Source organism: Labeo rohita, chromosome 8, assembly GCF_022985175.1.
Source record: "Labeo rohita strain BAU-BD-2019 chromosome 8, IGBB_LRoh.1.0, whole genome shotgun sequence".
In the NCBI taxonomy this organism is placed as follows: Eukaryota; Metazoa; Chordata; class Actinopteri; order Cypriniformes; family Cyprinidae; genus Labeo; species Labeo rohita.
Window position 1 is genome coordinate 25,199,478 of NC_066876.1, and position 21,860 is coordinate 25,221,337.

Consider the following 21,860-nt stretch of genomic DNA (forward strand, 5'->3'; position numbering starts at 1 on the left):
CTTTCTATTTGAATGTATTTTAAAATTTAATTTATTCCTGTGATCAAAGCTAAATATTCAACATCATTAATCCAGTCACATGATCTTTCAGAAATCATTCTAATATGCTGATTTGCTGTTTGAAACATTTATTATTATTATTTATTATTATTATTATTATTATTATATCAATATTTAAAACAGTTGAGTAAATTTTTTCAGGATTCTGTGAGGAATAGAAAGATCTAAAGAAAAGCATTTATCTGAAATAAAAAGCTTTTGTACCATTATACACTTTTTAGGAAAGAAATTGTATAAAGTAATAAAAGTGACATTTAAAATGTTACAAAACATTTCTATTTCAGTTTTATTTTCTTGTGAACTTCCTATTAATCAAAGAAACCTGAAAGGTGTTTTAACATAATAGTAATAATAAACGTTTTTAGCAGCAAATCAGAATGTTAGAATGATTATTGAAGGATCATGTGACTGGAATAATGATGCTAATAATTCAACTTTGAAGTCACAGGAATAAATTACATTTTAAAATATATTCAAATAGCTTTAATACCTCTAATACAAAAAAGAAATATTCACTGGTCAAATGTTGTTAGAATTGTTGGGTTTTATTCATTAAATAAATAAATAAGGAATTATGTACACAATAAATATTTGGTAAGGACAAAGAAAAAAACAAGAAACAATACTTTTTGCACATTTGGACATGCATGTGTGATCCATCAACATTTTACCACACATACAAACAAGAAGTCTGTTTCTTGTCAAGCGATGCCTGGTCCCAGCCCAGATTTTCTTTCCTCTCTATAGTGTTTTTGATCACATCATTCCTCTTCACTCCAGTCTCTGAATTTCAGCATTTGTAAATCTACAAAGTCTGTCTTGGTCATACATTTTTCCATAGCTCCATCACCAGTTCACATCCAGTGGACATCCTGTTTAACAAGCCCTCCTCGGTGCCCTTGCGAAAGAAATCATCAGATCTTGCTGAGTCAGTGACCAACTGTTCTTCTCATCTGTCAGTCTCAGTTGCATCTCTGCAGCAGCATGTTCAAGGCATACTCCAGACGACTACGCAGGTCCGCAGTGCAGCCCGCGCCGAGCAACGTGCTCAGTTGGAAGGTGGTGGAGGTTCGCTCCTCGTTGATGTACGTCAGCAGATATTCGTCCTGCTGGGTGCACAGGATGAGCTTGGTGTGGTCGTGGTAGAAGTTCACCTGTCGGAAGATGAAGAAAAAGGTTTTGTTATTTTGGAACTGACGTGAAACACTCTCACAGGATGCAGGATGTTATTACAGTAGGGTTTGTGACCTTCTTCTTCCCACAGTGCTATAGTTTACACAGCTTTTTATCTGAACAAAGACAGACCTGAGTGATAACTACCCAGGGGTCTGATGGGCACAGAGAGTGCTAGACAGTAGCTTTTTACATGGGGAATAAAATTCTACCAACTTTATTTATTTCCAAGATGTCTTTTTTATACAATGAAAGTGAATGGTGACTATGGGCTGCCAAGCTCCAAAATGACAAAAACCTAAAAGTTATGCTACTCTGATGCTGTTTTTTCCTTTTTACAATTCAGCTTTATTGTATGGGAAAGAATAACATGAACATCTCAGTTTGTGCTCCAGATAAGACATTAGGTCATATGTGTTATGAGATGACAGAATGATTAGTGAACAGTTTAAGAGCTGTTTTTGTAATGAATAAATATTTTACCTGGAATGTGCCATCGTTGAAAAGCATCAATAACGCTCTGTCTGACTTCAGCCACTGCAGAAGAAATATTCTGGACTTCTGGGTATCTGGTTCACTTATCATATCCCCTCCCTGCATGCAAAATAAGGATAAACAATATATTTTAGCACAACAGCTTCTTGTATAGCCTCATGTCTAGACCATTACATCAAGTCTATGACTTCTAGACCTGTAACCATTTTAAAGCTGAATAAAAACATAAGGGGTAAAACTAAGAGCACACTCACATCCATCAAATTCTCCTCCATGTAGTGGGCAAAGTACTTGAGGATTGTGACCTGGGCCACAGCATACTCAGGAGCATCAATAACAGAGAAAACAGACCTCTGGCCAAGGGCAGCATACTGATGAACAGTCCTAAAAAAAAATAAAAATAACATTGATTTACCAGCTGCACAGTCAGTGCAACACAATGCTTGCTGTTTGTTTCTACAGCCATACATATATGAGGTCTATGACTAATGCTTGCTCTTTTACAGTATTTCATGTGTAATGCCATTCGTCATTCAACTGACATTTCTGAAATATTGCTGTTGTTTTTCTTTCCTTCTGAACATCAACTAGAAGCTATGCTAGAAAATGTGTGGGACTCATAAAGAATAATACTGGGCATATTGGATATACACTGCAGTTCAAAAATAGGTCAGAATAAAAAAAAAAAAAAACTCTCTTATTCTCACCAAGGCTGCATTTATATGATCAAAAATAATATTGTGAAATTTTTGAAATATATTTTAAAATAGGGCTGCAAAATGATTAATCGCAATTAATCACATTAAAAATAAAATTTTATATTTACATACTTTTTATGTGTGTATATTTATTATGTATATATAAATATACACACATACATGTATATATTTTAAAAAATATTTGTATGCCTGTATATTTATACTCGTATATAGTACTGTCAAATGATTAATCGCAACTAATTGCATCCAAAAAAAAGTTTTTGTTTACATAATACAGTATATGTGTGTATACTGTGTATTTTTTATATAGATAAACACACACATGCAGTATGTATTTTGAAATTCACCAGTGATAATAAATAGCACATCATTTAAAAATGTATACAAAGAAAAAAATAAAAAATAATTATAGGCCAGAGTTTGAATACCAGTGCTGATTCACAATTAGCAATTGCTTAATGAATACTGTATGTCTGCGTAATGTTTGCCTACTCACAATGAATCAAATTGGCATTACATATGAATACGTTTATGGTTAAACTTTTAATTTATTTTTTACACTGAGCAGAACTGAGCAAACAGTCAACTTTAAGCACCTACTTCTTGTCAGAGAGGAGACTCATGTGCGTTCCATTGTTAAAAAGGACGCCCACTGTGTTGTCAGACAGCTGATAGCCAAAGCCATATTTGTTGGAGTAGTCAACCCACTTAGTCACCCACTTCAAGCTATTACAACCATTTCCTCTGGGAAGGTTGTCCGCTGTGGGAAAAAGGGTACTGTTAAATGCACAGATCGTATATTTCCTTTACTCTACAGAACGTATTTGGGACAAAAAACTTGGAGTGTGAAGTGTAAAGCGTAATAGGTCTTACTCACCTTTAGGCATGTGTTCAAGACAGCCTCTCAGAACACTAATAACAGCCTCTGCCACAGTGCCAGTAGTGCTGTCTTCAAGACCTAGGGAGAGACAGCAGGAAGCATTGCGTCAGCTTGTGAAACTAATGAGCGGGAGTCAGACTGAACAGGTGAAACGCGTGCGCGCACACACACACACACACACACAAGTATAACACACACTTACATTCACTGCTGCTACTGCAGCTGCCCAAGCTGCCTCTAACAATCAAGTGAATGGTATCTCTTGTCTGCGGCCTTCCGGCAGTTGCCTGGGTAACAGGCTTTCTTGTAGGTGCTGACGGATTTCCTCCTTCCTAAAGAGGAAAAATTACAGCATGTGTGTCATGAATGACCTAACACTTAACCTTCATTAATATCTCAGAGTTGGTGATGAATTCCTTATTATAGTCTACTATAACGGGAACAATGCTCACCTCAGACGAGTGTGTAGTAATCTGACTACCGATGGCAGTCTTTCTGAAATCTTGACGGAGCTTGAATATGTCTTCCTCTTCTTTGGCTAAGCGATCTGTCGGAAGAAAAACAGTTATTCACGGGGCCAACCGAAATGAGTAATGCACTAGTTAACTGAAGCGAGAACTTACTTATATTTTCATAGTACTTGGCTTTGTCCTTCTTGCCACCAAAGAGAGCAGCAGCTGCCTTTTTGAAGAAGCTCTTGGCTGGACTGGAAATGTGGAAGTCTGGGGCAGAATGGCAGCAGCTGACAGGCAGAGTTTCTGGCATGAAGCCCTGTGGCAAAATCACGACAAAAACATTGATGAAATAGTCCAGCTTGGCTGGATATACTGAGTCTACTGTGGTGCAACAAACAAACTTACCTGGGAGAAAAATTCATGCCGAATGATTTCATCCAGGTGCGGGCGGTCCACAGGGTTCTGCGCGAGCATGCCGGAAATTAGCTGTTTGGCGGGGAGAGAGAGCGAGGCTGGGATGGTGTAACGGGCCTCTCGAATACAGCGGTAAGTCTCTTTTAGGTTAGTGGTCTCAAATGGAGGTTTACCCAGGAGCATGGTGTACCTGAAGAGGAAGATGAGAAATGTGTCATTAAAAAGGGTTTGGCTCCTAAAGGAATAGTTCAACCAAAAAGAAAATAGCAATTTACTCCATCTTATGATCTTTAAACCATTTTTAGGAATATTCTGCCTATTCTTTTTAGTATAACGAACATAAATGAGGACGGGTGTCTGCTGACTGCCGTCAAGTTTCAAACAAAACAATACAAAAAAAGAACCATCAAATGATCTTAAAAGTAGGCCTAGCACACAACTCAGTAATTAACAGTATAAAACACAACTTTAAATGTAGTGTAAAACCACGTTTATGGAGCTTTTTGGAGTTTGACAGACAGCATTTTTTGTGTTCAATGGATGAAAGACGGTCATTTAGATTCAAAATGACATGTGGTTGAGTAAACACTCCCTGAAAAGGTCATCACTGGTGACAAACTGTACACCACATGCTGCTATTATGTCATTCAAGCATTAAAGCTGAAGCCACAATGGCGCACACAGCAGGAATGAAAAAGCAGACATTCATTGATATAGAGCGAGTCTGAATCGGCAATCATTGCCTATTCATTCTGAGCAATTTCCAAATATAGAGCATAGAGGAAACCCTCAGATCTGAAAGTGACAAACTTACATGACGCAGCCCAAAGCCCACACGTCAGACTCCCAGCCGTGTCCCTGTTTGTTCAGCACTTCCGGGGACAGGTAGTTTGGTGTACCGCAGATCGTTTTGCGTCTGTTGCTGACTGGCTCCAGTTTGGCAGCCAGCCCAAAATCTCCCACTTTCAGCTCCATTGAGTCATTCACAAATAGGTTGCCTTTGAATGTTAAAACAGAAGGTTTTAAACTACATATAATCTGATAAAATGTTAACATACATCATGCATGTACAGTTTATGCATACATACCTAGTTTCAGGTCACGATGCAAGATCTCCAAATCGTGAAGGTATTTTAAAGCAGACACTGTCTGTTTCAAGTAATACCTCACTTCAGGCTCTGTTAGGACTTTACGTGCCTTCAATATATGGGCGAGCGACTAGAAAAGATTCACAGGAGTCAGTCAGGGGGCACACAGTCACCTATAGAATCACTTTAAAACACTTCAGCATTTAAACTTACTCTTCTACTGCAGTACTCCAGCAGAATGTAGATGTTGTCTTTGTCCTCAAAGTGGTGGTAAAAATGCACTATGTGTTTGTGGCCGAGAGCTCTGTGCAGGTCAATCTCTCGGTTTATCTGCAGTGACAGAATGCAGAACATAAGTAAGAGGTCTTGATCAATTGTTTTTGCAAAGTGATATATATATGCCATGTGTCTGTCCTACCTTCTCTCTCTGGTGTGGTTTCGACACACGCGAATGAGGAATGATTTTGGCTGCATAGACTTTACTTGAAGACAGGTCTGTCATTTCGTAGCACTTTGCAAAGCCTCCCTGTGGCATAGAAAAAGTGTAAGGATAAGTATAATGTTAACCAAGATAAAGAGATTTTCAAAAAGTAATGTAATCATATTCAGTGCATACTACTATATGTCTCAGAGAAAAGCAATGCAAGCATGCAGAAATACAATAAATAACAATTTTCACATCAATTTTAAATAATATCAGCATTAATATTGAATCCATTACCTTTCCTAGAACTTTTCCCCGGCAGTAACATTTCCCAGTATTTGGGTCTGTAATGATTCTTGAATACTCTGTGCCGGTCCGACTGTTATCCTCTGGCTTTTTCCATCCTTGCTCACTTATTTTATTGAGCTCACACATCTTTTCGCTGTGTGTCGTTATAGTTGGGTATGAGGTATTCCTCAGTGTCTCCATGACTCTGTGTATTACTCTGTGTGTTGTCACAGTGCTGCTGTACCGGCGTGTCTCTTCGCTTTTATACCGCAGCGCCAGCGCGCCTCTGCTCCAGACGAACTGCGTCACAAGACGGGAAGACCCTATATGGCGTGTAAGATCTGGCGTATAGCTGTCATCTGTGAACTACCTCACTGTATCCATTATTAAACATCCTAGACACCTACTAGGCAAAGATTAGCACAGAAAATCAGGTCTATCTAAGCAGTGATTCATATATATCCACACTGCATTCTCTCATACAGTGGTTATATAGCAATCTTCCGCATTGTGATGAATACACATCTTGTAGTCTATTTCTGTCAGAGGCAGGCTAATATACTATATAATTAAAATTTTAGAGAAATAATAAACGCTGGCGAGAGATTGTCAATGTACTGATGTTGCCAGTTTATGGTTTAATAAATAAATCGTAAAGACTTGTACGTTTGAGAGCGTCTTAATTCACAGAAGAGTGTCAGAGCATCACCATGTGGTCAAAGTGACACACAACATCTGGCATTTTCCATTTTTTAAAACATTATAAGCTTTCTAAATATGACAACTACTAGCCTAGTGAAATATAAATATACTAAAATGTATTTCAAATACATGTATTTCATACTAAGTATACTACAAATATATTTACATATTACGTACTTAATAAAAATACCCTGCAATCGAACTTTTACTATAGTAAACTACTACATTTAAAGTATGCTAAATTAGAACTAATTTTGTACTTAATGCATTTTATTTGTGAGGAAGTAGTGCTTAAGTCCAACTAAATATTTACTAAGTATATTTGATTGTGCTAAAGTGGAAACATTTCAAGTATACTTTAGGTACACTTGAAACATTTTGCATTTAAAGAAACGATATTATTAAAAGATCATATAATCCTCATCAATAGTGACATTAAAACATATTTTAGGCTTAATATTAAGAAATGTGCATTGTGCACAAGTAGTACCCCAAATAAAGTTTAATTACAATTTTTATATCAGTAAGTCTTGAGCAATATGTCAGTAATTATGTTAACAGACTTGAACTATACTTAGTATAAATGCATTTTAAATATATATATATTTTTTTTTACTAGGGTAGTCATGTTAGATTTAAATAGCATAGTTTTAAACATTACAAATATCAGTTTTTCCCCTTAAATGGGTATTTTAGCCTTTCTAACATCAGGTCTTGAGCTTCTCGATTATGTAATAATTAAAATCATACAATAATGTTAGAATTTTTATGTTAATTTGCATGAAGATCAAAGTAGTTTCTATTATTTATTACCTAATTGTAATTATCAAAACACATTTAGCATATTTTGTGTGCAAACCTTTTACCTAAAAGTGTAACTATATATATATATATATATATATATATATATATATATATATAATTTTATATTTCAATAAAATGTAATTCATTAAAAAATATTTGTATTAATTTGTGGGAAATATAATTGCAATCATAATTTTTTTTTTTCTTTTCTAGGAGATACTAAAAGACCAAGGTCATATGAGCAGCTTGTTGGCAGTAGGGTAATTTTGGCACTTTATTTCACAGCTTAGTTTAAAATTTCACAGCACAGACAAACAACTTGTCATCAAACCTACCTGCTGTTACAGAAAAGGAGAAAAAACTGTCCTTAATATAAAAATAATTATTCAGTGCTTTATACTGTGCATATAACATATATATAAAAATATATAAAATATAACACTTTGTATGTCTTCTAAAAGTGACTGGTACCTTTCAGGCAGTGCTAAAGCAAAATGAAAAGCTTTTTGACAAAAAGGGAAGATGCTTTTCTCTTCATCTCACGGTAGCTTGTGTTGAAAGCTTCCGTAGAGCATTCATATCATATGCCCAAGTCTGGTCTAGTCCTTCACCTTCAGTGACTGTGGGAGTCCAGTCAGGAAATGGGAAGCGACAGGCAATCACACGAGCCTCATCTGGTAACTCCTTCTCCAGTTTCCTACCCAACACCTCCATCTGTACATCACAAAGCACATTGTATTGACCAAAGTAAATATCGGCAAGTCAGGTATATTTTGCATTAATATACCTGATAGTCAGTCAGGTATATTTTGCATATAATCTTCATCAAATTACAATGATTAGAGAAAACCATAGCACAATTAAGAATATATACCTACAGTGGAAATCAAAGTTAGACAACAACCTATAATTTCCTAAATTTCAAGGTCACTGCTTAGTCCTATTTGAAGCATATTTCATAAATGAATTGTATTCTGAAGCACAGCATGAAAAACTCAAATGTGATATTTAAAAAATAACTAATCAAAATTAGAGTACACTTACAAATGGCACCAGGTGCTAATTTCCTTAATTATATGACAAACCCTACTTAACTGGCAGCATTCCTCCAATTTTCATTGAGATTACAAGATGGCGGGCCGTTCTAAGGTGACTAAAACCCTGCGACAGGAAGTTGTCCAAATAAAGGGCAAAGGGATGAGCTTTTCAGCCACTGCAAGAGAAGCTGGTCATTCCAAAACTGTCATCCCCCAAAAAGGCTGATCATCTATGTAAGACAAATCCACAAGTAGACAGGATAACGCACAGACTCTCAGTGAGGAATTGGTTCAACACTGCAGCTGGAATTACTTGCCAGTTCAGTGCTGAACAGGGTAAGGATTGATCTTAGCATGTTTAAGAGAAGTTGGACTGAAAGCACACTCTGTAGTGACCAAGCCTCTCCTCAGCAGAGAGAATCAAAAGGCTAAGCTTACTTTAGCAAGTGGGATGGGAAACATTTTGTTCAGCATCAAACAAAGAAAAAACTGAGTGTGTAAAGAAGTCAGTAAAAGGTGGAAGATGAAGTGTCATGGTTTGAGGGGATGTTTTCTGCAGCAGGAGTTGGGCCAGTTCCTTCCCTGCTGCATCTCCCAGTCAGCCTGCAATTTTCATGCAAGACTTAATGCATTTTTCTAAACACTGTGTTTTCCACAAATTTTTTTTTTTTTCAGGTTAGTATGAAAAAACTAAAATATTACTAGAAACATGTTAGTAGAACAGTGGTATATCTACAGCTAATATTACTTCCAATTTTGTGCCATGAAGACTTACATTATTTCAGAAGAAAATCAAGTATTTATAGATTGGTGTCTAATTTTGATCTCCACTGTAGATGATGTAATTAGTTACATCTTAATACTCAGCTCAGTATAAATGGAGAAAGGACATCTGTGCGTACTTACCACGCCGGGTGCCAAAAAAACAGTCACATTGTTATATTTGGACAAATCAGTCTGTGAAAGAAAGTGATAAAACTGAATCATCAACACTTGGACATGTGAAACCAAACCAGAAATAAAATATGCATGTGGTATGTGTAATTTTTCAATAGGTGTTTTATAGTTGTACAACTAGTACAGGTGTGGTGCCGAAATCGGTGACCTACAGCAATGGTTCTCAAACTTTTTGACACAAAAGACCAAATAATAACAATATGTATATTCAAATATATACATAATATATATACAATATATACACATATATATACATAAGCAATATTTACTTAACCAATGGAATGAGTTGGGGGCGGAGCTATTTGTTTTACTGACCAATGAAAGATCAGCTGAAAATCTGTTTGAAAACCATTCTTTTTGGAATTCCAGTGAGTGCTGCTGGTGGCACAGGAATCACACACTTCACCTTTAACACCTTTACCTTACCTTCCAAAAGTCCTGGTTTATAAAACTCGCAGTGCTGGATGGTATTCCTTTCCACTTTGCTTTGACTCTGGCATATCCAGTAAGGATAGAATTAATTTCAAAGCCAGTGCACTGGAAACCCTCTACAGTGGCAGCAAATACCTACAAAACACATCCAGGCTAAACCTACACGTTGAGAACCAGCGTCTGTGATATTTATGTCAGTTATAACTGGACATAAAGAAGACTGCCTGTGGCTCATATTGTTTGCTTTCCATGTATAAAAGAGACCAAGAAGTATATTTTTAACTGCAAGACCAATGATTTGTGCAGTTATAGATGCAACAGGAGAAAAATATTTTTTTCCATCCAAATTTGAGTGTTAATGAGATCTATTTTAGAACACAAAAGAGGCAGCCCCAGGTAGGCTGCCCAGTGGCCATTATCTTGGTGAGAAATGACTGTATAAATAACCCACAGATTAGTCATTTAGTTTTAGAAAGCCAAGCCCCAAGAGCTTACAAATGAGCAGCTAACAGCGAAGTCATGCACAATTATAAATAGCCTGTTTTCATTTTTTTCTTTGCTTTACATTTGTATTGCTTCCCATATATTATCTCCCACCCAGCTGCTAAGCATCTCACCATGCATTGTTTTGAGAAAGTAGTCATCTGCGGAAAGCCACTAGAAGCATCTGAAACAGAAAGTGCTTAGAAGCACAAAACTTCATCTGTAAATCTGTTATAGCACTTGGAGATTTACATGATTAAAAAAAATTAAATACTATATACATTATTAGGATTTTTGATAGATGTCAATGCTATGGAAGACAAATACGGTTAAAGTCAAAAGTTTACATACACCTTGCAGAATCTGCAAAATGTTAATTATTTTATCAAATTAAGAGAGATCATACAAATTTATATAAATTTTTATTTAGCACTGACCACATAAAAGACATTTACATATAGTCCACTAGAGAAAATAGTAGTTAAATTTATAAAAATGACCCTGTTTAAAAGTTAAATACACTTCATTCTTAATACTGTGCTGTTACCTGTGTTTTTTTGTTTTTGTTTATTTGTTTTTTGATACTTCATGAGTTCCTTGTTTGTCCTGAACAGTTTAAGTGCCTGCTGTTCTTCAGAAAAATCCTTCAGGTCCCACAAATTCTTTGGTTTTTCAGTATTTTTGTTTATTTGAACCTTTTTCTAACAATGACTGTATGATTTTCAGATCCATCTTTTCATATGCTCATATGAAAATATTACAGAAGTTTCAAACGCTTACTAACTTTTTAAATTTAGTACTAAATGAAGAAAAAAAAGAAGATATTTAGGCACAATTTTAAAAAAGTACACATTCCATTCCAAAAGTTTACACCCCTGGCTCCTAATGCATCTTTTTTCCTTCTGAAGCATCAGTGAGCGTTTGAACCTTCTGTAATAGTTGCATACAAGCCCCTTAGTTGTCCTCAGTGTGAAAAGATGAATCTCAAAATCACACAGTCATTGTTGGAAAGGGTTCAAATACACAAAAATGCTGAAAAACCAGTGGGCAATTTAACTGTTCAGGACAAACAAGGGACCCATGAACAGCTATCACTGTGGATTATTCACGCAACAACAGTATTAAGAATCAAGTGTATATAAACTTTTGAACAGGGTCATTTTTATAAATTCAACTATTATTTTCTCTTGTGGACTATTTCTAAACCTCTTTTATGTGAAAAATCTTTTTCAGGTCAGTATTAAATAAAAAATAACATGCATTTTGTATGATCCCTCTTATTTGGGTAAAATAATTAACATTTTGCAGATTCTCCAAGGTGTATGTAAACTTTTGACTTCAACTGTACATGCATTGGTATTATGCAGAATGATTGGTATTACACAGTATTTGGAAATATATTCATATATTCAGTTCACTGTAAATGCTAAAGACTCACCAGTCGCCCATCACCAGATCCCAGATCTGCCAGACACCCTGCTCTCCCATGCAGGAGTTTCATTACATTCTGGGTCTGTGTTCTACTGGAGGGCAAATAAGGCACCTGGACAATATTAATATCACTTACATCAGTGATTAATTGATTGATTGAATTTCTCTCTGTATGACTATAAATCTAAACAACCACTGTTTACAGGCACCAGGTAAAGTGCAGATTGTTGCCATCTAAAAGGATCACCAGGGCATTGAAGGAATAGCTGTGCAAAGCTATAAATAACTACCTGCCAATATATTCTATATGACTTCCAGTACCTTGAGACATATGGGTACTTTCCGAAAACCAGGAAGTGCAAATAATGACCAGAGGCCATAAACTCCCACGAGCAAAGCACCAGATGCTGCTGTGACAAGTGGCTTTTCCTGAGTATGATAGGAGAGCTTGCAACTTTTATGCTGAAGGATGACTTCCACTGAATCCTCCATGGCAGAACACTAGAGAAAAAAGCAAACAAGTGTAATGTTCATGACGCAATATGAAAAATAAATTTGATTTATGCTGAGATGCACGTTATACGTCACATTTCACACGCATGCAGGTTCAAGAAATACTGTACAGGCAAGTGAAGTACTTTGTGGAGTTCTTCAACCACTAGAGAGCGCTACGAAATCAGTGTTTTAATGGAAACAACGTTTAAAACGTTTATTTACTACAAGACATATATCACAGTCATGGACAGAGTATGTAGCCATAAGTAATGTTTTAACAACTGTTAACTGTTAACTAATCTGTTTACTTTAAAAGCCTTGTCCACAAAAGCGCGAATGCGTTTAACGTTACTTCAAATATACTAGACAAACAACCAACCTCTGCACAATTTACCAGCAACACATTTAACGACAACATATTAGACCATTAAAAGTCAGTTTACCTTTTGCATGCCAGTGTATTTACTGTGTGTTTTTAGTACGAGGAATACGTGACATTCCTCTAAACAGCACATGCGCATGCGAGCGTAAGATGGGCATGGACAGAAGTTCTACTATGGAGAAGGCCTAGCTCATTAATATTAATTATATCATACTAACATCCTATGGTGAGGGATTATCTTATGAATATTAATTAAACGATGACGTTACTTTGCAAACGGCCCCTATAGCGTTGGCTCAGCTCATGAATATTAAAAAGTGCGTTATAATAGTACGATTCGTACTACATGTCTTGCTTTAAACATACACCACCAGTCAAAAGTTTTTGAACAGTAAGATTTGTAATGTTTTTTTTTTTAAAGAAGTCACTTCTGCTTACCAAGCCTGCATTTATTTGATCCAAAGTAAGCAAAAACAGCCAAATCCTGAAATGTTTTACTATTTAAAATAATAATATTTTAAAATGCAATGTATTCCTGTGATTTCAAAGCTGAATTTTTAGCGTCACTACTCGAGTCACGTGATCCTTCAGAAATCATTCTAATATTCTGATTTGCTGCTCAAAAAACATTTATCATTATTATTATTATGTTGAAAACAGCTGAGTAGAATTTTTTCAGGTTTCTTTAATGAATAGAAAGTTCAGAAATACAGCATCCCTGCTAAATAAAAGTATACATTTCTATAATTTCTTTCCAATATATCTGACTCCAAACTTATGAATGGTACAGTGTATAATGTTACAAAAGCTTTTTATTTCAGATAAATGCTAATCTTTGGATCTTTCTATTCATCAAAGAATTGTGAAAAAAAGTACTCCGCTGTTTTAAGTATTGACAATAATAATAATAATAATAATAATAATAATAATAAATGTTTATTGAACAGCAAATCAGCATTTTGGTTTCTGAAGGATCTTGTGACACTGAAGACTGGAGTAACGATGCTAAAAAATTAGCTTTGATCACAGGAATAAATTGCAATTTAAAATATATTCAAATAGAAAGCAGTTATTTTAAATAGTAAAAATAATTTCTAAATTTTACTTACTTGATTTATTTTTGGCTGTACTTTGGATCAAATCAGTGCAGGCTTGGTGAGACTGCTCCGAATTAAAATGTTATTAAAATGAAAACTAATATTTCTGAATTTCACAATACGTTCTTCAGAAGTTACCTATAAGTAGGCCTACTGTTTTCATTTACCTTTACCCTACTTTTGTTATTTTTATTTGCATTTGTTCATTCTTGTCTATTGTATGTAATATTTATGGTATGGTTTTTTATATATTACACACATAATCTGTTTATTATATTATGAAATGCACAAATGTAAGATGTTGTGATATCAGATCCAGTTTTCTGTATGTTGTCTTTAATCTGTGAGAGTAGCAACACTGCCGCCCTCTGCTGTCCACAGCCTGCACTCACACTCTGGGCGGATGTGGGATGAATGGGTGGAGAGTGCGAGCGTCTGCTGACGTCCATTGCGAGCATCACTGCATCCAACATTTATCCCAACAGCCGACTCCACCTCTCCAAAACGGAAAAAAAACTATAATTTATTAGGACTAAATCAGAATCAAGCTCCGTTTATTGTACTTGCTTTATTTATTGTCTGAAACAATGGAGTTATACGGAAAGGTAAGTGAGAAACGGCGTTATATATAATGTTGTTTGCTCGTAATGGAGCGACGCAAAAAGAAAAATAAATGGCTAATTTAGTCATACTGCAAAAAACAGGTGTAGTTTAAAGAGATTTGTCATTTGACAGCGTGCATAATACTGACTGGTCATGAAAGGTTTATTAAATTCATGAAACGCAACATCAGTGACGACAAAAGCAATCAGCCGTAAAAAGCTAATTTATTCATAGCAGCTGCTAAATCAAACATTCTTGGTTATTTCAATCTAGAAATATTGTGTATATAAGCGTGTTGATTATGCTCTCATTTGCAGCTCAAATGTCTCTTTATCTATAGTCCACTTCAAATATAGTTTCAATCTATTATAAGCATTAGGTGTTTGAAGACTATGAGGGCTTGACTGAAAAGAGACGGACCCCTTTAAAAACGCTCAGCCCGGAACAACACACAGGCTGCGTCTCAAATCCTAGTGAGCTGCCTACATAGACAGCATTTGGGTGTATCATAGGCACCTATTGAACAATTCACTCGCAATTTTCCCAGATAAAGTAAAGTTTCTAAAACGTTATTTTGTATTTTTGGTCACAATTCTAAGTACAGGGTTAAACAAATGTTTACTTGATCAACAAGACTCAGTAGAAAGTTGTAAACTATAAAGTAACATACACTTACCATTTAAAATAACTGCTTTCTATTTGAATATATTTTAAAATGTAATTTATTTCTGTGATTTCAAAGCTGAATTTTTAGCATAATTTCTCTAGAAGTTTAGAAGTCATTCTAATATTCTGATTTGCTGCTCAAACATTTATTATTATTATTATTATTATTATTATGTTGAAAACATCTGAGTAGATTTTTTTTCAGTTTTCTTTGATGAACAGAAAGTTCAGAAGAACAACATTTATCTGAAATAGAAATATTTTGTAACATTATAAATGTCTTTATCATTATTTTTGATCCATTTAAATCTAAATAACAGTACTAATTTCTATAATTTCCAAAAATGATACTGACTCCAAGCTTTTGAATGGTATAGTGTATAATGTTACAAAAGCTTTTTATTTCAGATAAATGCTGATCTTTGGATCTTTCTATTCATCAAAGAATCCTAAAAAAAATTTACTCAACTGTTTTAAATAGTGATAATAATAATAAAATTAAAAATAATAATAATAATAATAATAATAAATGTGTCTTGAACAGCAAACCAGCATATTAGAATGCTTTCTGAAGGTTCATGTGATACTGTAGACTGGAGTAATGATGCTGAAAATTTACCTTTGATCACAGGAATAAATTACATTTTAAAATATATTAGCAGTTATTTTAAATAGTGAAAATATTTCATAATATTACTGCTTGTGCTGTATTTTGGATCAAATAAATGCAGGCTTGGTGAGACTACTTTAAAAAAACATTAAAAATCTTACTGTTCAAAAATTTTTGACTGGTAGTGTAATTTAATATTTGAAGAAAATTGATTTTTTTTTCCCTTTATTTTCTTTAATATTACAATACTTTGTGTTATGTGAATCAATCAGTTTTTTATTAAAAAGTATATACATTAATTTATAGTTAACAGCACTTGTGCAAAATACATCATAATTGGTTACAAACGTGAAAGGAATGATTAAATGGGTTAAATTAAAAAACGCTAAGACGCTCACTAGGTTTCAAGACGTGGTCGTGGACAGCTCCTGGTGCTGACTTTCACAGAGTGACTGCAGTAGAAAAACATATGGAGCGTACTGAGTCTTTAATGAAATCCAGAAGACCTCTCTCTCTATTTATTATATCATATAACTATATATGGCATATTATAATTAGTTTACACAGTATTGTTAGGCTGTAAACCTTTGATCTATTCATCACAGTGTGTCTTTGTGCTCTCACAGATGGCCGCTACGCAAGACAACAAACAAAAGGAGAACTCTGATCAAAACTTTGATTACATGTTCAAGTTGTTGATCATTGGGAACAGCAGCGTTGGAAAAACATCTTTCCTCTTCCGCTACGCTGATGATACTTTTACATCTGCCTTTGTCAGTACGGTGGGCATCGACTTTAAGGTCAAAACTGTCTATAAGAACGACAAAAGGATCAAGCTTCAGATCTGGGTAATGGCAACGACTGGAAAACCTACACAGACTTTAAATCGTCTTTAACTCAGCATCAATGTTTCATGGTTGGTAAAGCAGTGAAGGGTTGGATAATCACACATGGTGCAATGTAAACATCACATGGGCTGATGATTAACACTGGCTTACGGAAAGAGAACATAAGCCATTGTCACCTTATCTAGGCCTTTAAGTCAGCATCAGCAAAACTGTTCATCAGATTGTGGCACCCTTTTCTATTTTAGGCTTTCAGTGAAAGCGCTGCTACTTTTAGAGGTGACAAACTGCAGTCTCGATCGTTTCTCAGACTCGGGCGCTCATTCATTTCACACATTTGTTGTATTGACTCTGTCTGTCTCAGAATAAATTCAATGAATAGCTCACCCGACCCCCAAATGAAAACTGGCTGAAAATGTACTCACCCTCAGGCCATCCAAGATGTAGATGAGTTTATTTCTTTATTTCTTCTAACATTGTATCACTTGCTCACCAGTGGATGGGTGCCGTCAGAATGAGAGTCCAAACAGCTAATAAAAACAAGTCCATCAGTTAACCTTTTTCACAGAAGAAAGCAATATTATGTATGTTTTTATCAGCTGTTTGGACTCTCATTCTGACGGCACCCACTCACTGCACAGGATCCATTGGTGAGCAAGTGACGTAATGCTAAATTTCTCCAAATCTGTTCTGATGAAGAAACAAACTCACCTCTTTTAAATCTGACTTCATATGCACCTTTTTAGACTACTTTACTACCTATAATAATGCTGGTCTTATTTTTCAGGACACAGCCGGGCAGGAAAGGTACAGGACTATCACCACAGCCTACTACAGAGGGGCCATGGGTTTCATCCTAATGTATGACATTACTAACGAAGAGTCTTTTGCTGCCGTACAGGACTGGTGAGTGGATTTAAAGCTTACATTGTGCATTATGACAGCCAGAGCTTCTGCTTCTCCACCGGATCTCCACCGTGTGGGTTTGCAGAGGTGAACCTGTAGTTTCCATCTGACTGATGATGTGAGATTTATGCCTGTCGATCCTCGAGTCAAGAATCTAGAAATGAAACTCATGAATCAGGTCAGGAACATTTTAGTAAAGTAGAGCACAGTTCAGAAAGTAAACAGAAAGAAGAAAAATATTAGCTAACTATGGATTTGTTTTAAAACTTCACTCGGTTTTTAGTGTCTAAGCCAAAACATGAGCTTTTAAGTCAAATTTTACTTGCGTTTTATTAGGAAAAATTCATTTTTTTGTCTTAATCTAGCAGATACAGACTTAAAGGGAAAGGTAATGCAAAAATGAAAATGATACAGTTATGAACTCACCTTCATGTCATTCCAAACTTGTGTAAGTACATAAAAGAAACTATTCTGAAGAACAAACAATTTTGGTTATCTTTGACATCCTAAAAAAAAAAAGAAACTTTTCTTAAAATATCATCACAGAAAAGGAGAACGTTATATGAGTATGGAATGACATGAGAGTGTTTTCATTTTTGAGTGAACTATCCCTTTAAGAAATCATTTTATTAAAGTAACTTTATAAAAGACCTTTTTTAGTTTAGAATGACTCATTTAAGTTACTTTAGGAAAACAAATATTGTTTAAAAGTATAATTTCAGTTGTTTCAGTTTTATTACAAATGAAATGCAAATTCTGTCATAATTTACTCACCCTCATGTCGTTCCAGTCAATTTTCAGAAAGGAAATGTGCACTGTTATTTCAATTCTTCCGAAGCCAAACAGAAGCACTGTGTGACAAACATTTCACAAACAGTTCCTCTAAATTTATCTTGTTTATTTAGTAAAATGAAAAATACTTTTTTGTACAAGAAAAATGATTTTAGTCACAATGACCTGCGAAACACAATGCTGAGTGTTTTTGAAGAAAATTGTATCACTTGAGTACAAATAGCCCCAAAATACACTGTAGTAATATAGTGCCATTACATCTCTAGATTAGAGAACACAAAGAACATGCTGCTGTAGAGATGAGAAACAGGAACAGAGACGGATGCAGTCTGAAGAAGTGTGTTCGACATGACGTTCCCATTGATTCTGTGTGGCATGATGACATATTCATTCAATAAATCTGTCAAAAGTTTTGGTATGACTCCGGCACATCTTGTGCTAGAGGATGTATCAGTGGCATTTGCACTGACGACAAGCATGTCTGCTCGCCTTTGTCTCGTCTTGTGTCAGGGCGACCCAGATTAAGACATACTCTTGGGACAATGCCCAGGTGATCCTCGCAGGAAACAAATGCGACATGGAGGAGGAGAGGATAGTGTCTGTGGACAGCGGGAGACTGCTAGCAGAACAGCTGGGTGAGTAAAAAAGATATTTATCGATATATGTGTGTGTGTCTATATATATCTATATATATAATACAGGTGTGATGGTTTAAATTACTCATGGTTCAGTTTGTATCACGGTTTTAGAGTCACAGAGTTTACAAATAAAATAAACAGTGCTTTTCAGGTTTTTTAGGTAGGTCTAACATTAGTTTTTAGCTACAGAAGGTAAATAAAGTAATCCAATGTAAAACATTGCATATTTGACTGTATAAATTAGATGATTCCTTATTAAATTTACAAAAGCTATTTAATCAAGAGATGTGAGTGTTTTCCTTGTCTTTTGTTGTATGATTATCATTAAAAAAAGTGCTGTCAGTTTAAGACCATGCACGGATCCAGTACACTAATACTGTATGTTCAATCGACTACGTCTGCTAGGATACTCACCAAGACGGGCATGTTGACATAATTTGTGGGTAAATTTGTCCATTCAAACACAACGCTTGAAAGAGAACTTAATATATGTGCGCTGTCTAAAACCTGAGACCTAAACACAGGTTTGTGCGATTCGCATGAGCACACGCACATATCTTCTCACGGCGTGCTTGAATTCTCATTTGCGTCTTCTGCCTCTTACGATAAGATAATTTGCAGATAATTTGCAGAATTGCGAGATAACTCAATATTCTGACTTTTTTTTCTCAGAATTGCGTGACAAACTCACAATGGCAAGAAATAGTCAGAATTGTGAGATAACCTGCAATTCAGCCTTTTTTCGAGTTATAAAGTCCAATTTCGAGAGGGAAAAAAGAAAACGTCTTCTAAAAACACCAAACTCAGTTTAAAATCATTCATTGAAAATTGTGAAACCAAGGAAGATAGCTTTGTGATATCCTGACGTATATTTCCTGACTTAAAGGGGAAAGCACAAGCCATACTGTATGTGTATGCACAACACTTCAGAGTCTGACCACATTATGTTATTACAAAACTGTAAGAAAACAATACAAACAGCATTTCACATTAAAGAGCATGTCAATTAGCCAAAGCTTAAAATATGAATTATGACTAAAGACAGTTTTGAATGATTAAATTAAAGGTTCAGTGAGAAACGTATATTCAACAATAATGCTCACATTTTTCATGCACTTACTTTATGATGCAATCCTCAGTAATTACATCAAATTAAAGTTGTTAAAATAAATGAATATTTCCAGTACATAGACAGTAATTCCAAAATAATACTGATCATCATAAATGAGTCATAATGGTTATTCCTCTGGGAGTAATTTGAGCAGCGCTGCTATTTAGTTAATCTCATGACGGGTCGTGTCGATCGGATGAAATTACACCTTAAAATGAAGGATGACATACATAGTAGGGTGTCAGTAAAAAATAAACAGTTTTGCATATTGCATATTTATAAACTAAATTAGTTTAATTTTTCTCACTAAACTGGCATCTGTTCATTGACAGTACTACAGGTGGAAATTCCTTTACGCTACTACTGGATGCTTGCCTTTATCCAATAATGCTGACAATATTTTTCAACTCATTTTGGGCCATGTACAATGCCAACACTAATTCCTTTGCTTACTTTAAATCTCTCTTTTTCAAAAGGATTTGAGTTTTTTGAAACAAGCGCAAAGGACAACATCAACGTCAAGCAGACTTTTGAACGCTTGGTGGACATCATTTGCGACAAGATGTCAGACACTCTTGAGGCCGACCCTGCCGTTACCACAGGAACGCCCACCGCCAGACTGACGGACAACCCGACGCCCCCGCAGCAGTCCGACTGTAGCTGCTAGTGTTCACCGTCCAGGCCGTTCGCTTCTGTGGCTCGAGCGCTGTTGCCAAGCTTCTGTATTCTGACACAGAGAATAAGTTACTGAACCTCAAATCTTTGACCTGGCTTCAACTCCTAGTTTTTTGGTGTTAATGACATAGCAAACTAGCAAGATTGTGCCAAACACAAGTGTCAAACCTTGTCCTTCCTTTATGCCATTATACCAGTATACAGGTCTTTTTTCAGGGGTTGTTAGTGTACCTATATCCCCTACACCGCAATATCTCTCGTATTAGTCATTTTAGCAAAAGCAGACATGAGTTGAACTTTAGATGCTCCGCAATCATTCCCATGTCTCTCAGGGGAATTATAAACTTCTGCAAATTTATAAAGTCTACATACTTGTCTAATTTACGTGTATTGTATTGAGAGGATGCTGTACTCGCATTTTGCCGATGAGTCGGTTGGATATGTGTGCGACTGTGTGTACGGAAAATGACTGCGAAAGCTAAAAAGTGTGAGATAAAATAAATGTGGCCTTGAAATGGTTCTCTCGTGTAGATCCAGTCTTTCACATGCTCCTGTATAGACAGCTGCTATTGCATTTGTATCTTTGTTCTTTTATGCAAAATAAAATAAAATAAAACAATAAAAAATAAAACAATGAAATAAAATTGAAAAATCAGTCTAAAACAGGATTATTATAGTAAACTAAAACTATTAAAGTGCCCCTATTATGGATTATAAAAGGTTCATATTTTGGTTTTGAGAGTCCCCAACAAGTTGACATGCACGCAAGGTCAAAAAACACGTTTATAGTATTATAATATGCATTTATTTTAACATTATTTGCTCAACGACTCCCAAACGGTTCGTTAAAACAATAGTGACGGGTCGTTCTTCAACGATTCGTTCATTTTGAACGAATCTTTAATGTGACTCGGGACGAACGAGTCATCTCGGGGAGTGATTCGTTTAATCGCGCATGCGCAACATCCTATTAGGTTCTGTACTGGAATTAGTTCACCCGTTTAGAGTCTTCGGGTTTTTGGAGTCGTTCACCTTATGGGGCTGTCACGTGATGAACGAACTACTCAAACCCGAAAACTTGTCAGATAAGAGGTGAGGTGAGCTAATCATAGACTAAAGACCCAGGTAAACAATTAATTAATCTTTTCTGTTTCTTATAGCATTATAGTTTTCTTTTGTTTGTAGTGTGATCAACGTT

At 35.5% G+C, this 21,860-nt stretch overlaps 2 protein-coding genes across 6 annotated transcripts; one reads left to right on the top strand and one right to left on the bottom strand.

Annotated features, from left to right (window-relative positions):
- Window positions 1-584: 584 nt before the first annotated feature.
- Window positions 585-12,891, bottom strand: plk2b (polo-like kinase 2b (Drosophila)). Of its 5 annotated transcripts, XM_051117299.1 has the most exons (20): window positions 12,781-12,885; window positions 12,164-12,343; window positions 11,850-11,954; window positions 9,923-10,063; window positions 9,446-9,496; window positions 8,114-8,216; window positions 6,006-6,319; window positions 5,703-5,810; window positions 5,498-5,614; window positions 5,285-5,414; window positions 5,011-5,194; window positions 4,188-4,386; window positions 3,951-4,098; window positions 3,780-3,874; window positions 3,530-3,659; window positions 3,325-3,405; window positions 3,048-3,207; window positions 1,983-2,112; window positions 1,717-1,827; window positions 585-1,214 (listed from the first exon to the last, which is right to left on the bottom strand). In XM_051117299.1, exons 1-20 carry the CDS (start codon window positions 12,856-12,858, stop codon window positions 1,023-1,025), a joined length of 2,757 nt encoding a protein of 918 aa, XP_050973256.1. In that variant the 5' UTR covers window positions 12,859-12,885; the 3' UTR covers window positions 585-1,022. The 5 variants fall into 5 exon arrangements, with proteins under 5 accessions (XP_050973256.1, XP_050973259.1, XP_050973257.1 ...); XM_051117302.1 differs by lacking the exon at window positions 9,923-10,063 and having other exon boundaries at window positions 12,133-12,343; window positions 12,781-12,891; XM_051117300.1 differs by lacking the exon at window positions 9,923-10,063.
- Window positions 12,892-14,245: 1,354 nt separating this feature from the next.
- On the top strand, window positions 14,246-21,181 carry rab3c (RAB3C, member RAS oncogene family). The gene is made up of 5 exons (XM_051118120.1): window positions 14,246-14,421; window positions 16,322-16,543; window positions 17,328-17,446; window positions 18,749-18,873; window positions 20,464-21,181. Exons 1-5 carry the CDS (start codon window positions 14,404-14,406, stop codon window positions 20,652-20,654), a joined length of 675 nt encoding a protein of 224 aa, XP_050974077.1. The 5' UTR covers window positions 14,246-14,403; the 3' UTR covers window positions 20,655-21,181.
- The last annotated feature ends 679 nt before the right edge of the window (window positions 21,182-21,860 follow it).

Excerpts from the sequence above, each read along its gene's own strand:
- plk2b (XM_051117299.1), bottom strand. The coding sequence starts at position 12,858 with ATGCGCATGTGCTGTTTAGAGGAATGTCACGTATTCCTCGTACTAAAA. Across the intron at positions 4,387-5,010 it reads TGGGCTTTGGGCTGCGTCAT|GTACACCATGCTCCTGGGTA; the intron begins GTAAGTTTGTCA and ends CTTCCTCTTCAG. Across the intron at positions 3,208-3,324 it reads TCTTGAACACATGCCTAAAG|CGGACAACCTTCCCAGAGGA; the intron begins GTGAGTAAGACC and ends TTTTTCCCACAG.
- rab3c (XM_051118120.1), top strand. Across the intron at positions 16,544-17,327 it reads GGATCAAGCTTCAGATCTGG|GACACAGCCGGGCAGGAAAG; the intron begins GTAATGGCAACG and ends CTTATTTTTCAG. Across the intron at positions 17,447-18,748 it reads TTTGCTGCCGTACAGGACTG|GGCGACCCAGATTAAGACAT; the intron begins GTGAGTGGATTT and ends GTCTTGTGTCAG.